This window comes from Marmota monax, unplaced genomic scaffold (assembly GCF_021218885.2).
Source record: "Marmota monax isolate L192 unplaced genomic scaffold, Marmota_monax_Labrador192_F-V1.1 WCK01_AAM20220418_F8-fsc02300, whole genome shotgun sequence".
NCBI lineage: Eukaryota > Metazoa > Chordata > Mammalia > Rodentia > Sciuridae > Marmota > Marmota monax.
The window spans coordinates 1,969-18,173 of NW_026694287.1; the positions used below are offsets into that span (position 1 = coordinate 1,969).

The 16,205-nt window shown below is 51.3% G+C and overlaps 2 gene segments (V, D, J or C); both read right to left on the reverse strand.

Annotated features, from left to right (window-relative positions):
* Positions 1–921: 921 nt before the first annotated feature.
* LOC124108947 (immunoglobulin heavy variable 4-61-like) lies at positions 922–1,446 on the reverse strand (the record flags this gene model as incomplete). The annotated part of the segment is given in 2 exon segments: positions 922–1,231; positions 1,317–1,446. Coding segments are annotated over 2 exon segments (356 nt in total), but the record flags the coding sequence as incomplete, so codon positions are not given.
* Positions 1,447–11,102: 9,656 nt separating this feature from the next.
* LOC131425053 (immunoglobulin heavy variable 3-74-like) lies at positions 11,103–11,658 on the reverse strand (the record flags this gene model as incomplete). The annotated part of the segment is given in 2 exon segments: positions 11,103–11,443; positions 11,548–11,658. Coding segments are annotated over 2 exon segments (387 nt in total), but the record flags the coding sequence as incomplete, so codon positions are not given.
* Positions 11,659–16,205: the final 4,547 nt, after the last annotated feature.

A 16,205-nucleotide genomic window follows, 5' to 3' on the forward strand; every position in this document is an offset into this window, starting at 1 on the left:
GATGTGGCCAAGGGTGGAGGGCAGCTGTGCAGTCACCAGGAGAACCACTGTGTCAAAGGACGTTTCTATGATGACAACTAAGGACACTGTGTGGTAGGATGAGTAGGAGACATAGGTTTCCATTTCAAGTGTGTGTGTGTGTGTGTGTGTGTAAGACAGAGAGAGAGAGCATGTGTGTGTGAGAGAGAGCGAGAGTGTGTGTGTATGTGACTCTCTGTGAGTGAGTGTGTGTGTGTTTGAGTGTGTGTGTGTGCCCATGGGCTGAGGACTCTGGGATCCCATCCTCTGGTCTGGAAGAGGAGGCTGCAGCCTTGGTGTGAACTGACAGCTGCCTGCCCTGGGGAGGGTGAGCCCAGGTCAATGTGTAAAGAGCACCTGGCAGGGGCAGGTTCATGGCTGTGATTGGTGGAGGTGTCTGAGAGCCTGCTGAGCCTTCCCCATGTGAGTCCTCTGCAGCTGCCCAGGGACTGGCTGCTGGAGAAGGGGGCAGGCCTGGAGCTCAGGGACAGCACTGTGACAAGGTAGCAGAGTCTGCCTTCCAGGGGTCTCACCCATACAGTGTCACGCACATACACACACACACACACACACACACAACCCTCCTGCACACATACACACATAACATACAGATATATACACACAGATTCACACGTGTACTGTGCAGCCTGACCTGAGACAGGTGGAGAAAGACACTCCTGACTCCATAAGAGAACAGCATGGGATGATCTGAGGCATAAGAGACCTCCAGGTTCTCCATGATGGGATCCAGGGAGACACTGATCACCTGGAGAGAAACCATCCACTCTCCTCTGCTGCTCTGAAGGTGACCCTGAGCTCCCTGTGTGCTGAGCGCCCCCTGCTGGCCCTGGACGCCCTGCAGGAGGTTTGTGTCTGGGCTCACACTGAGGTCCCCTCACTGTGTCTCTGGCACAGTAATAGGTGGCTGTGTCCTCAGTGGTCAGGGAGCTCAGCTGCAGGGAGAACTGGTTATTGGACGTGTCTCTGGAGATGGACACTCGGCTCTTGAGGGATGGGTTGTAGTTAGTATCACCATCATTACGTATGCGTCCTATCCACTCCAGCCCCTTCCCTGGGGGCTGACGGATCCAGCTCCAGCGGTAACCACTGGTTGTGATGGAGAATCCAGAGACAGCACAGGTGAGGGACAGGGTCTGCGAGGGCTTCACCAGGGCAGGTCCAGATTCCTGCAGCTGCACTTGGCACAGGACACCTGGGGACAAGGACAGTCACTCCCTGTTAGTCACCTGTAGTCACAACCTCCCCATGGACCCAGGTCTGACACTGGGGACACTCACCTTGGGGAGCTGTGACCAGGCACAGGACAAGACCCAGCAGCCTCATCTTCTAGACCACACCTGCCTTCCCAGAGACCTCAGCCCTGTCTGAGCAGAGAGCTGGGAGCTCCCACAGCCCAGAGGGCCTTTGAACCCAGGGCAGGAGGAGGGATTTGCATGTGGGTGAGGCTCTTCTGATATCTGGAGAGGCTGAGGTCAGGCTGCCCATGTCCTCTGTGCTCCTGAGATGTGTCCCTGTCTTGAACCCAGGTGGAGTTTTACCTGTGAGAGGAGAGCAGGTGGTTTCAGGGGTGCTGGAAGGCTGTCAGAGGGGGAGCCCACCCTCCTGAGCCCAGCCCTGCCTCCCCCAAGCCCTTCCTGCCTGCACCTGGGAGGGTGTCAGAGTGGCAGGAACGTGCCCAGCATGCAAGAGGCCCAGGTCCACCTCCCAGCCCTGAAGGAGAAACCCTCAGTGATGACTGAACAGAGCCCAGGGCTGAGGATGGGGTTCCCCACATCCAGGAGAAGAGCCTCCTTTGTTCTCAGGACGAGTTCTTCTCTTTCATCTCTGTGAGATTTGGGGCTACAGACTGAGCAGGAGAGGAGGGAGCAGGGTCTCAGGAGGGGAGGGGCTTCCTGCTGTGTGCCCACTGCCCTCCCCACCCTCTGCCCTGCTTGTCCTCCTGACTGTCCAGCCAATGCCTGTGGACAGCAGTGGGCGGGAATCTGCCCTGAGCTCCTCCCCTCACCTGTCCTGCCCTCTGGTCTCCACCAGGAGAGGACAGGATGGAGGTGCTGGGCCAGGGGAGAGTCCTGGGGGCAGAGGCAGCTCTCAGCTGCAGCCTGAGGCTGAGAGCCCCTGAGTGCCCCAGAGCAGCAGAGCCAGGCTGACAGCAGACAGGACGGCATGCAGGGCAGGCTGGGTGAGGGAGGAGCTCAGTCCCCTTCCCTGTGCAGCATCACTGCAGTGAGACCTGCCTTGCCCACAGCCCAGCATTTGGAGAAAACAGTGGACACTGTCTTTAGTGAGGTGGGGTCACTGAGAGGCAGGTGTAGTTGCTGACCTCCTGATGAGGTTCAGGAATTGACCTCCTGCCTAACTGAGTGAGCACAGCACACTAATAAGACATGTGGGCTCCTCTCCATGTTCCCTGTGGTGTTGACCATGAACTCCCTGCAAACACTGAGCCTGCAGCACCCACCTCCTGGTCCTTGGGTGGCTCAGGTGAGACCTGCTGGTCTCCATGTTTTCACCACCTGCAAATCCAGGTGAGCCCCTGAGTGAAGTTTGCAAGTCCTAGCAAATCATTTGATTAGAAAGTTGTTCTTCTAGGCCGACCCCATAACCTGGTAGGTTTTCCTAGGCATAACAAACAGGAGACACCTTCAGATGATCCCGCTCTCTGATCTGGGAATGGTGGAGCCCTTGGTGTGACAGTCTTCCCCACCTCAACTCTCCCATCTGTGTCAGGGCTTGTTTGCTTTTACCATTCAGCAAAATCTGTTGGTGAAAATCAGAAAAAAGTTACTGGAAGTATGATATGTCCATAAAAAAAACCTCCCAAAATCATATCAAAATTTTGACATTTTTTTGTCACCTGACCGAAATTTTGAGAGCATCTTGCACATAGAAGGAAAAGCTTCCTTTGGGTCATGACTTAGGAGGTTGGAGTGCAACATGGCAAGTCCTTAGCTCTGGCCAGGGATGGAGTACACCATGGCAGAAGGGCGTGGAGGAGGAAAGCAGTTCAGAACATGGCCACCAGGAAGCAGGTGAGCTCCATACAACAGGGACACAGAGTGTCCCACAAAGGCACACACACCCCAGTGTCCCAAGTATTCCAGCCACGCCCCACCTGCCTACAGTTGCTGCAAGTCAATCCATGTTAGTGGATTAATCCACTTTAAGCTTGAGCTTTGGTAATCTAGTCCTCTCACCCTTGTCTCACACGTGGGCTTCTGGGCCACCACATATGTGAAACATGACAGCAAATTCCTGGTCCTGGTAATCCTTCCACCTGGTCAGTTTCCAGGGGATTTAATCTCCTCATTTCATATTGACATAAAGATCCCAGGAAAATAACTGATTGTGTAAGAGGCTCATGTGCAGGTAGGGGGGAGGTGTGTAGAGGCTCTTGCTGTCCAGGACCACCACCGTGTCTGCCAAGGCCCTGCCACACAAGTAGATTTCAATCATCCTTCACCCCTGACAGGGGGTACCTGTGCTACTGGAGCCACTGAGCCCCACAGCCCTCAGCACAGTTTGGGAACTTCTGGGAAACAGGCCCCAGCAGTGGTGGGGACAGAGCAGAGCCAGCCTGGGCTCCACACCAGGCTCCACTGCACAGAGCCATGCAGGGACCCCACCAGGGTCCTGGGAAGCAGCTGGCTTGCTGCTCCCTTCAGCCTCCCTACCCAGCTGTGTGCTGGTCAGGGAGGAGCTGTCCATCCACCTGCAGACACAGGACGCAGCTGGCCATAAGTCCACACTTGTACAAAGGGGGGAAGAGCCTTGGGCCCTCCCTGAGTGGCAGAGCATGCTGTCAGCAGGGCCAGCTGTAAGGGACAGACACGTTTCCCAGGACCCCAGGTGGCATTGCAGGAACCTGTAACCCCTAACAAGGTCCCCAGTGCAGCTGAGCAGGCCATGAGCTGCCACTGCACAGAGTCCCTGTGGAGGTGCAAAGCCAGCCCTGGGTGCTGAGAGCATCTCGCCCTTGTCCCCAGGTGCCGCCTGCCCTGTGCTGTCCTCTAATCTGACAGCCACCTCTGCACTCATGGGGCCTGCTGCACTGCTGACCTGGGCCTGCTGGAGGCCCACCCCAGGCAGCCCTTGGGGACAGATGGGCTGCACCTCTGCTGCTCTGCCAGCAGCTCCTCAGCTGTCCAGGCTGCCAGAGTGGCCCCAGCACCATTCAGCCCCCAGGACTGTGAGGCCCAGCTGCTCCAGGAACACCTGACCAAGGTGCAGAGAATGCACTCCTCAGGTGGAAAGAACAAGGAGCCCATGGGACTCTTCAGCCACCATTTAGCAAAGAATAATTTATGTTATGGGTGACACAGAGGGGGGAGAATGAAAGACATAACATCTGCTCAACCAGGTGTTTCTGAGCCCTTAGGAATACAACTGGTCATGAAGCCACCTCTTTGTTTTTCCCTGACCACAGGGGGACATACAGGAGCAGATGCATGAATTTCCAGAACTGTGCACCCTGCCCAGCTGATCCTAGGAGCAGCAGGCAGCCTGAGCAGAGCAGGGACAGACACACAGGTCACATCATGCGTTAAAACCCAGGAAAGACAAGGCCAAGGGCAGATGGCTTCACCAGAGGAGCATATGAATTATTAAGGACAGCCAATGCCACTCTAACTGAATTAGGTAGGGTTAGTTTTATACATGCAGATATTATCCACTGGGACAGGCCAAATGGGGATGCTGTAACAGATCAGGTATCACCACTGTAGATAGGCAAGCATGGGGATCAGGTTATACATCAGATAGTATCCACTGGGGACAGGGCCAGTGTGTAGATGGGTTATGAGGCCAGATAGTATCCACTGTGGACAGGACCAGCGTGGGGAAGGAGTAAGTGTTCAGATAACATCCACTGGGTACAGGCCAGCATGGGGTAACAGGTCAGATGTCATCTACTGTGGACTAACCAGCACGGGGATGGAGGGACAGGTCAGATATTATCCACTGGGGACAGGGCAGCATGGTAATACAGTAACAGGTAGATATTATACCTGGGGACAGTCAAGTATCAGATGGTGTAACAGCTCTGATATCATGCCCTGTGGACAGGTTTAGCATGCAGAGGCAGCAATATGTTATATATTATCAACTTGAGATAGAGTGAGCACGGGGAGGGGTAACAGGTCACACAGAATCAACTGGGGACAGGGAGAGCATGTGAATAGAGGGACCTGTCAGATGTTGTCCCCTGGGGTCTGGGCCACCATGAGGATGGAGGAACAGGTAGATATTATCCCCTGGGGACAGGTTCAACATGGGGATGGAGTAACTTTTCATGCAGGGATTGGGCAGTTCTCTAGGAATCCCCTGAACCATCCTAGCAGTGCCCAAGTGGTTATGCCCTTGTTCAGGGAAGGCCTGTGGGCATCTGCCAGGGCTGGCATCTCCTGGGCCCAAGATCTCATGGGAAAACAAGGTCTTGAAGGATTTCCCAGGAGAGAAGCAACACTGGCTCTTCATGAAGAAGATGAAATGGTCAACTTTCCAGCAGAAGCTCTGACGGGCTGCACCCTACAGGGGCTGGTGTAGATGAAGAAAGCTTGGAGTCTGTGCACAGTGGGTCTTCAGCCAGGAAGACAATGGAGTGACAGCATTTGCTGGGAAACAGGTGGAAGTGGGACCATCAAGCTGATGAAGGAGGCCAGACGCAGAAGCCAAGGGCCCATCTTCTCTCCCAATTGACGAAGCTGGAGAAGAGGGAGAGGAGAGGAGGGTGATGTGAATAGAGAAGGAGATCAGTGGGTCCAGGAAGGGCCTGTGGGTGGGCAGAGGGTTAAAGAGAGGAGAGCAGAAGGGAACTCACCATCTATGCTGTGAGCTGATGTGAAGGAGCACAGTGAACTCCACCTTCATGAACATCCATGAACCTCCAACTCAGACATGTGCAACACATAGAAGAAAGACCACAGAGCCCAGGAGGGGAGCAGGGAGGGAGAAGGGCAGGAAGGGGAATGGCTGCCCACAGAAATGGGGGTCCTGATCCAGGTCTGAATCACTATGGAAACCAACTCCAGTGCTCTGTTTCCCTACAGTGCACCCACAGTTATAAATACCACAGGAGAGAGTCAGAGGACACAGCCACAGCTGAGGGGCCAGCAGCCCTGCTCCTGCTTCATGGGCCAGAGGTCATGGTGAGGGCCTGGGCCTCTTCCAAGTGCTGAGGATGACAAGGAAGGAGGATGACCAGGAAGGAGGGTGACCAGGAAGGAGGATGACCAGGAAGGAGGATGACCAGGAGGGAGGATGACCAGGAAGGAGGATGAGCCTTGTCAACATGGACAAGTGAAGGGGTCCATGCTGGCTCTACTTGGGGGACCTGTTAACCTCTGTCCTTCTGATGTATTGACATTGAGGGGGACATGTGTGCTCTACGTCTGGCCATCCACTTAAGTGTGGAAGCAGGTACTTCCTGTTCACTTCCCTGGCAGTTGTACAAATAGCAACAGCAAATTGGTTCAGGGGGATTGTTTAGGAGGGAGGCTATGGCCACAGGACCAAGTAGAGAACTTGACTCTAACTCTAATGGCCCTTGGGGTCTGGAGTCCCCTAGGCTGTGTCCTGATTGCCCTGGTGAGGGCTTCCACAGCAGAGAGCTCTTGGCTGTGCTGGTCATGGTGGTGGCTGTTTTCTAAGCCAGAGCTCAGCAGGGCAGCAGTGGAGGACATCTGAGTCACCCTCTCAGCAGCTCCTGGCACAAGATTCGACACACTTGCTCCCTGGATGTCATGAGGCCTCCTCTCTGCCCCACAGAGGGCTGCTGTGGACAATTCAGGGCAGGGCCACCTGGAGTCTCAGGCAGGACCTGGGCAGTCAGGCTCCTGTTCTCAGGTGCCAGGTCTGGGGTGGGCAGACTTTGGCAAGGACAGGACTAGTGAGCAGACTGGTCAGAGGTTCCCCTGCCACTCACTAGTGCTCAGCTGCTGTGGTGACCCAGATGGGCTACCTGTCCCCCTGCTGGAACCTCACCTGATCCTCAGCCCCTCACCTTCTATTTACAAGAGCAGAAGTGCCAGAGGACAGTGCTGAGTCTCAGGGACTCCTTGGGAGCCAGGAGGACCATGGGCCTGAGGTTCACCCAGTGTCCATCGTATGAACCCTGGACAATCTCGGTGCTTGCTCTACACAGAATCCTGAGGGTGGTCCTAATCAGTGAATCCCCCTGAAATCTCTCTGAGTTGATGAAAAGAGCTTCCTCACCTCTGACCCTGGTGACCACAGAGCAGTCACTTGAGCCTCAATAATGCTGCTCTGCATGTTGTTCCTGTGACAATGCTCCTGTGTCAATGTGTGCAGTGCAGGGACCCCACAGAATCAGAGTGGGAGAGTGGACATCCTTGTCCTGTCCTCAGCTTGGAGGAACTGTTTTAAGGTCATCTCCATTTAGTATGGTAGTGGCCTTGGGTTTGTCACATGTACCCTTGATGAGGTTGAGGAAAGGCACTTGTACCTCTAGTTTCTCCTGTCTTTTAAACATGATGAAGTACTGGACTCTGTAAAATTCTTGTTCTCCGTCTGTTGATGTGATGGTGTGACTCTTGTCCCCACCTCTATTCATGTGGTCACTCACAGATGGATATGACATTATTGATCTGTATGTTGAGCCAACCTCCCGACCCTGTGGAGAAACCCACTGATCATGGTCCCCACCTTCTCGTGTGTCCTTGAGTGCAGGGTGCCAATATTTTATTAAGGAGTCTCTCATCTCTGTTCACCAGTGATGTTGGTCTGAAGTCTCCTCTATGGATGTCTCTATGTCTGGTTTCGGTATCCGGGTATTACTGGCTTCACAGAAGGATATTTTCAGTGTTTCCTTCTTTTTCATTTCATGGAACAACATGAGGAGGTTGGCCTCATCTCTTTGTTAAACTCTCTTAGAATCAACTGCAAATCATTCTGCTTCTGGGCTCTCCTCTTGTGGAAGGTCTTTAATGGCTGTTCAGCTTCATTGCTTCATAGTTTTCTGTTTGAGATTTGTAGATTCTTGTGCTTCAATTTGTCTAGTTCACATGCATTTAGAATTTTGCCAATTTCTCTACATTTTTCTAGTTTTCTGGAGGATGATTTTAAAAATAGTTTCTAATTTCTTGATTTCAGTAGAAATATCTTCTGTTTTATCTCTATTGATTGGCTCTTCTTCTTTTTATTTTCTTTAGTTTGTCAGGGGATTTTCAATCTTCTTTATGTTTTCTAAAAAACATCTCTTAGTTTATTTGAAAGTTGGTTTTGTTTCCATTGTCCCTGAAACCTCTAACCAGAGCCATCAGGCAAGACAAAGAAATTAAAGTGTTACAGAGGAAAGAAAGAACTCTCAATATGCTGCTTGCTAGTGATGGGATCCAATATCTAGGAGAACCAAAATCTCCACCAGAAGGCTTCTAGATCTGATAAACAACTGTAGCAATAGAGCTAAATACATCATGCACAGATAAATAATCCACTTTCCTATATTTCCAAAATGACTCATCTGAGAAAGAAATCAAGCAATTGGTCCCATCCTAAATGATCTTAAAAGAACTTATAAAAAATTTAACCGGAGAGGTGAAAGATCTCTACAATGGAAATAGTGAGTAACTCAGGAAGAATTTGAAGAATTTAGAGATGGAAAGGCCTCCCATGTTCTGCTATCATCAGAATTAATAAAATCAAATGGCCAAACTATCTCAAGTGTCACACAGATTCAGTGAAATCTCCAACAAATACCAACAACCTTCTTAGAAGAACCAGACAAGTGTCCTAATATTTTTGTGGAGAAATCACAAACACACAGTAGGCAAAGTGATTAAGCAGGAAGAGTGAACCTGGAGATGACAACATGTGACCTCTAATTACTTGACAGAGCTGCAGTAACTAAACCAGCATGACACTGTCACCAAAGCAGACATGGAGACCAAGGGGACAGAGTAGGAGGTACAGAGACAGACCAACCTAAGTGCACTGATATGGCACTTGACAGAGTTTCCAAAATCATATTGCAGAAATTACAGGCTTTTCAAGAGAGAGTGCTGGGAAAAATGAATATCAATATGTAAAAGAATATAATAGGTCACTATCCCTAACCCTGTAAAATATCAACTCAAAATTAATAAAAAAATCGACTAATTAGACTGGACACTCTGCAATGGCTAGAATCAAATATTGCACCAACCCTCCTCTGTACTGACACAGGCACTGACTTCCTCAACCAGGTCACTAAAGTGCAAGGACAAAACCAGGAATCAGTAAGTGGGACATTATCAAATTAAAACCTTCAGCACAGCAGTGGAATACAGCCACAGTGTGAGGAGAGAGCCCAGGGAATGGGACATCATTGTCATGTGCTCCCCAGATAGGGCACAAATACACAGAATATATATTGAACCCCAAATACTTAATGACCAGACCAAATAACCCAATAAATAAATGGGAAAGAGCTAATTGGATATTCCTCAAGAGAGGAAATGTAAGTGACCAACAAATATAGGAAAACATTCTCAATAGTCCTAGAAATCAAGAAATGCAAATTGAAACTTTGCCACAGTCTGGCTGGGCACAAATGCCGCAGTCTGGCTGGGCACACAATCACGAGCCACCACACAGCTTGTAGATTCAAACAGCAACTCTTTATTCCCGAACTCACACCAGCCGTCTACAATCACGTTCTGGGGAAATCCACGTTCTCTGCCCAAATCCACCTCCACTGGGCTTCTATCTCCAAAATATACTGTCTGAATCCCGTGAGAACTCAAGGGGAACTCAGGCAGCAGGATACGCCCTATTCCCAGCAGGAATAATATTAAACCTTAAACCTGGAACCTAAACTGGGAACGCCCTAAACACGATTATCTTAAAACCGGGAACACCCTAATCTGCCTTGGTCCTTGAGCAAGGTCACTTACATTCAATGTCACTGCAACATGGGGTACGCTGGCCAGGAAATTGTCATAACTACTTGGCTAATGGCTCCCAGCAAAACTTCATTGAGAATTCATCTCAGTCCAATCAGAAGGCGACCATCAAGAACACAGATAATAACAAATGTCAGCAAAGATGTGGGAAAGAGGTGTACGGAGGTGTTATTGCTGGGACTTCAAATTAGTGCTGCCATTCTAGAAAGCAGAAAGGACATTTCATGAAGACCAGGAGTGGAGCCACGATGTGACCCAGCTGCCACTCCTCGGTATTTATCCAAAAGACCCAAAATCAGCACAGCACTGCTATCTAGCCACATCAGTGTTTATACCAGTGGGCCTGAAAACAGCCATATTACATAACTTTCCCAGATGTCCATCAACAGATGAGTGGATAAAGGGAAGGTGGTGTATACACAGAACAGTGTTTCACTCAGCCACAGGGAAGAGGGAAAATGTGGCATTTCTTGGTCAATGGATGGAACTGGAGAATATCAAGTTTATTAAGCCAGAATCAGAGGAAGAAATGTCAAGTGTTAAATCTCAAATGTGAATTGCAGATCACAAAAGGGGAAAGTCCTGGGAGGAGTCCCCTGGAAACAGAAGAGGGAGCAGGAGGAGAGGAAGGGGATCAAGGGTGAGGTAGGGGAACAGAAATGGGACAAGCAGTGGAATGACACTGAAGAAGCATTCCTGTGTCCTGTGTGAGGATGGCACAGTGGATGTCCCCTTTATGTGCTCTAAGAGGCACTACTGAAACCAAATTATAGAAAAGACCTGTCGAGAAAAGAAAGGGAAAGAGGGTCAGGAAGGAGGGGTAAAGAGGAGGGAGGGAAAGGGAGATGGCAGGGGACAGAAGTGGAGAAATTATATCCCATGATTGTGTAGCTGTGTCCATTTGAAATGCAGTATTATTTATAATTATGATGCAACAATGAAAAAAGAAAGTATAAATTAAAAACCCAAATTGTTCTCTTCAGAGATATAAGAGATTAGCAGGAAAAATATGTCCAGAGAGCTCTCCTAGAAAGCTGGTACATGAAGAGGAGGGGCCTCCAGATGAAGGAAATCTACCATCACCGCCTCTGCACCTGCTCCTGTCTGACTCTGAGGTCCTGTATGCTGAGCGCCCCCTGCTGGACCTGGGCACCCTGCAGGAGGTTTGTGTCTGGGCTCACCCTGAGGTCCCCTCACTGTGTCTCCTGCACAGTAATAGGTGGCTGTGTCTTCTGCTCTAAGACTGCTCATTTGCAGGTACAGCATGTTCTTGGAGTTGTCTCTGGAGATGGTGAATTGGCCCTTCACAGATTCGGCATAGTATATGGAATTACTATCATACCTAATGCTTGAGATCCACTCTAGCCCCTTCCCTGGAGCCTGGCGGACCCAGTGCATCCAGTAGTCACTGAAGGTGAATCCAGAGGCTGCACAGGAGAGTCGCAGGGAACCCCCAGGCTGCACCAGGCCTCCCCCAGACTCCACCAGCTGCACCTCACACTGGACACCTGCAAACACAGAGGCAGCCTGGTCAGGACACTGGCACTCATCCACTCTTCCTCTCACTCCTGTCCACACACACACTCAGGATCTCTGGTTCTCCATTCATTACCTTTGAAAACAGCCACCAGGAAAACCCAGCTGAGCACACTCTCCATGGTGAGCAGCTGTGTTCAGTCCTGGTCACTGAGTGGGCTGAGCTGGGAGTCCAGGGCTGGGCTCCTGTGCAGAGCTGCAGGGTCAGGTGGGCTGGTTTTCATGAGCAGAGGGAGGCCCTATTTGCATGTCCTCCTGCTATATAGCAGCTCTGGATGGAGGCCTCCTAGAGGAGAATTTAGAGTAGAGGTGAGCGTCAGGTGCAGTTAGGAGCACACAGCAGCATTTTGGAAAATAAAACTGCTTTTGTGTATTTTTCCATTCTGCCTACATCATCCATTAACGTGTTTTCCACATGTACATAATCAGGACAGAGGGATCAGGGTGAATTCGATGATGCAGTTCTGAAATCACACAGGAGCTTGAGTGGTGATCCACTGTGCCCAACAGCTCATATCTTGCAAGAGCAAGTTGAGTATTTAGGCTTCTGCTCTTACCCTGGACAGGTGTGGTCCCCTGAACCTCCTACAACTCACAGGTGGACACACATCGTCGCATCCTCAGAGTCCCATTTCATGGATGATCCACACTTGGTGGGAGCTGGGCTCACTCAGGCTGGAGCAGTCTGTGGGCTGGACAATCTCAAGGGCACAGGTGAGGCCCTGGCCTGTGACCCCCTGACTGATGTCAGGCTATGTGCAGGACAGGGAGGGGCAGAGAGGGGCAGTGCAGGCAGAGCTGGGGCTTTGCACTTGGGCCAGGAGAGCAGCACACCTGTGGTGCTGCCCAGGAGCTGTGGCCAGGAGGGGGAGGCCAGCAGCTCCACTGGGAGCAGCCCAGGGCTTTGCACCCAGAGGATGGAGGGTGGTGTCAGGACCCCAGGGATCAACAAGGCCCAGCTTCCCCAGCTCAGAGGCAGAGATGAGGATCTGAAAGACCCTCCAGGGCAGGGCCTGTGGGAGAGAGCTCTGGGCTCCTGACCCAGGACTGCCCAGGGCATGGTTTCCCCTGTTCAGCCAGCAAGGGGCTCAGAGGTTCCCCAGCCCTGGTTCAAGGGTGGCCAGGACCTGCTCCCTGCTGAGGGTGACCTTGTCCTCAGCCACACCATGCTGGCTTTGCAGGGGGCAGACTGTGAGAGCTACAGGGTCAGGGAGGGTTACATGAATATTGAAATGAAGGGCTGGGAGTTCAGATGGGGGTCAGGGGTCAGAGTCCCTGCTGCCAAGAGCCCTCACATAAAACATGGGAATATGGAAGCCCTCTTTGATTTTCAGGCACACAGTAGGGTTTCCCCGAATCTTTGGGAGTCTTTTCACTGGACTTCTGAGCTAAGATGAAGTATTTGTGCCTTTAGGGACTCAAGGAAGAGGACTGAATGTGTCCTGCATTATGAGATGGATGAGAAAGCTTTGTGTCCTGGGATAGAATGACTAGTGTGCATCTTTGTCCTCTCAAAATTCCATGTGATAAGGATGTTCTTCAGACCCTTGGGCTGTTGGGGAGTGGGGAACCCTTAGGACATGGGGACTCATGGAATATCTGTCAATCACTGTGGAAAGACCCTGCAAGGGGACTGTCAGACCCCATCTCTGCTTCTCTCCCTTTGGAGTCCTTCAAAGTAGGTGAGTGACTGTCCCCACAGTGGGCTCTCTGCATTGCCCCTGGCACACCCAGGAAAGGTGTGAATGCAGTGGACTCCTCTCTTCATGGACTAGAGCACTGGAAGTCAGGAGCCAAAGGAAAGCTCCCCTTCATTTGTTGGTGGCCTCAGGCATTTGCCACAGGGGTGCACAGCTGAGGAACCCAATTTAGGTTACAGTGCTAGGAGAAAAGGCCAGGCCTGAAGGACAGCCTCTTCCTGGCCTCATTCTCCTGTCCATGTAAGAAGCTGGCCTCACAGGGGCAGAGCTGGACAGTGGCTGTGGTGGTGAGCAAGGTCAGGAGAGGGAGGGGGTGAGACAAGAGGCACATGGCCATGGCTGACACAGGAGCAGTTGTTTGTCCTCACCCAGAGGGTGGCTGTGGGCAGCACGCTCACCCTGAAGACCCAGCAGAGCCAGCAGGAGGGATCAGGAGGGCTCTCCTCCCAGGAGGGAGAGTGCTGGGTGATGGGTGGACCAGGTGTCCTGAGCTGACCAACATGCCATGCTCAGGCACCCAGACCTATGCTCCTGCCTCCCCAGGATTGTCCAATGGTGCAGCAGGGGTTGGAAGTCCTCAGAGCACGAGGACAGGCATGAGGCCCTCATTCTTAATCAGAGACACAGAGTCCTGCATGCAGCTGTCCCTCTTGATGACAACACAGCAGACTGACCCTCAGATGATGGTAATGACTCTGATGCTTCCATTCTCCAAAGGCCCTTGAGTTGTGCAGACTGCAGTCTACTTTCAGTTGTGTACAAGTGGTGTTTGCCTCTCAGAGAAATTAATAAGAATGAGATGAAGAAAACATGTACTTATAAATGCAGGAAAATTTATCAAAGAGTCTGCTCCATGCCAGGGGCTTGGACATTCCCCAGGTCCTCCACAGCAGGTGCATTGCAGGTTCTCTGAGGTTCTATAAGGTAGAGAAGGAGAGGAAACCCCACAGGCCTCCAGGAAGCCCCTCACTCCCAGCTTCCTCTCTGCACCTGCTCCTTGGTCTCTTCCTGTCGCTCATGGTTCCCCAGTGCACCTGCTTGTCCTGAGCCCCACCCCTGGTCTGAGCTTCCCATGTTGGTCCTGATTTTCTGCTACTGATTCTGACCCCCTGCTGGTCCTGATCTCCCTGCTGGTCCTAATGCCCCTGTTTGTTCTTCACTACCAAGCAGGGAGGCTTGTGTCTGAGGTCACCCTGAAGTACTCTTGAAGTGGTACCCCCTTTCTCCACTGAAAAGTCTTAACTGGGCCTCTCCAGAAATCTTCACCTAGACTGATTTTAGCACTGTCAGCAAAAGAGTCTCTGCAAAAGAGTTCCATGTAGATAAACTTCCTATTTTTGTGTCTCCCTGTATACTTGACCACTGGCTGAGAAGATATCAGCACTCCAGGTGCTGGACACCCCATTACTATTTTTCACAAACATATCCAGCATAGTACTTTGAAGAAATGTGCAAACAAGGCCTCTGCCCTGAGCTGAGCTTCACAGAGATGTCTACATTTTTAAGATAAGAGAAGTTATCAACTGGGCTCCATGGTAACAGCTGGCAGGGGGAGAATAAAAAGGGGAGAAGAAGCTCCCCCCTTCTCAGGTGTGGTCCTTGAATAGTTAACTTGCCCAGAACAGTGGGGGAAAAAAGATGCTTTTATGTGAACTTCTGAGCCTCTCCCCTTACACGGTGGGTATAAAACTCTGAAACTACCTGAACTCAGGATTCAGAGGATTGATTGATTACAGCAAAAGCTGTGCCCTCTGAACCTGGCTGCAGCCAAATAAAACTGTTTCCTGCTATCGTCGGTGCCTTGCCTCATTTGTCCCTACAACACCCTCACTGTGGTCCTGCACAGTCATGCACAGCCACATCCTGGTCGGTCACAGATCTCAACTGTAGGGAGAACTGGTCCTTACATGGTCTCTGCACATGGAGACTCGACTCTTCAGGGAGGGGTTATAAGTTGTGCCTCCATTACCATCAGTGAGCCCCATTCACTGCAGCAACCGCAGGAGGCTGATGGATGAACCTCCAGCAGTAACCACTGGTGATGGAGAATCCAGAAACATCCTAGGTTAGGGACAATGTCTACTAGGGCTTCACCACTCAGGTCCCCACTCTTGTAGCTGCATCAGGGAGACAACCCTGGGGACAGAGAACCAGAGTGAGTCTTGAACTCAGATGCAGCTGCCCCAAGTCTTCCTCCCCGAATCCCTGAGACCTCACATCTGGGAGCCTCCAGCAAAAGGAAGAAGGACCAGGATGTCCCCACGTTCCCCAGAGCAGGTTCCCATCCTAGAAAACCCCTTCCAGTTGGAGAAGACCCTGAATGTGAGTGACCAGGTCTGTGGTTCAACCTGGGGCCTCATTGTGCATCTTCCTATGGTGAGGCTTGTGTCCAGGATGTGGAGGGAGGGCAGACACCTTGCTCTGGGGGAGGCTAATGGCTGTGCCCTAAGGAAGGTCAATTCTCTGCCTGGGGTGCATGTCACCAGGCCCAAGGAGCCCTGAAGTCAGGGTGATATGTGGTGGGGCTTTCCAGGGAGCAGGATGTATTCACACATGACAGAGGGCTTTGAGAACTGGTGACCAGGCTCACGCCCCAAAGGCTAGAATGCTAATGGCTGTGTGTGTGTGTGTGTGTGTGTGTGTGTGTGTGAACAGACCACAAAAATGCAGGCTATCCACACCTATATCTTACCCTAAGTTACAGAATTATAATCAAAATACATGTACAGTCACCATAAGCTATGTTCAGCTTTGGGGTTCCAGAGTTTGATGGAACATCTGAATGTTGCAATCTGTGTCATTCAGAGCAGATTCCCTTAGACCCAAAGCTCATTAGGTGCTGGAAGACTTTGGGTGACTCATGACTGAGCTCCACATTTCTCCATGTACCTTGCTCTCGACTGTGTAGTGACAAGGACGTCCCTGGGAGGTTGGTGCTCACAAGCTGCACACACTGTGATTCAGTGGGGTGTAGACCCTGCTCACCTGGGTCCATTCCTAACATTGGTGAGAGCCTGGGCCTCTTCCAATTGGT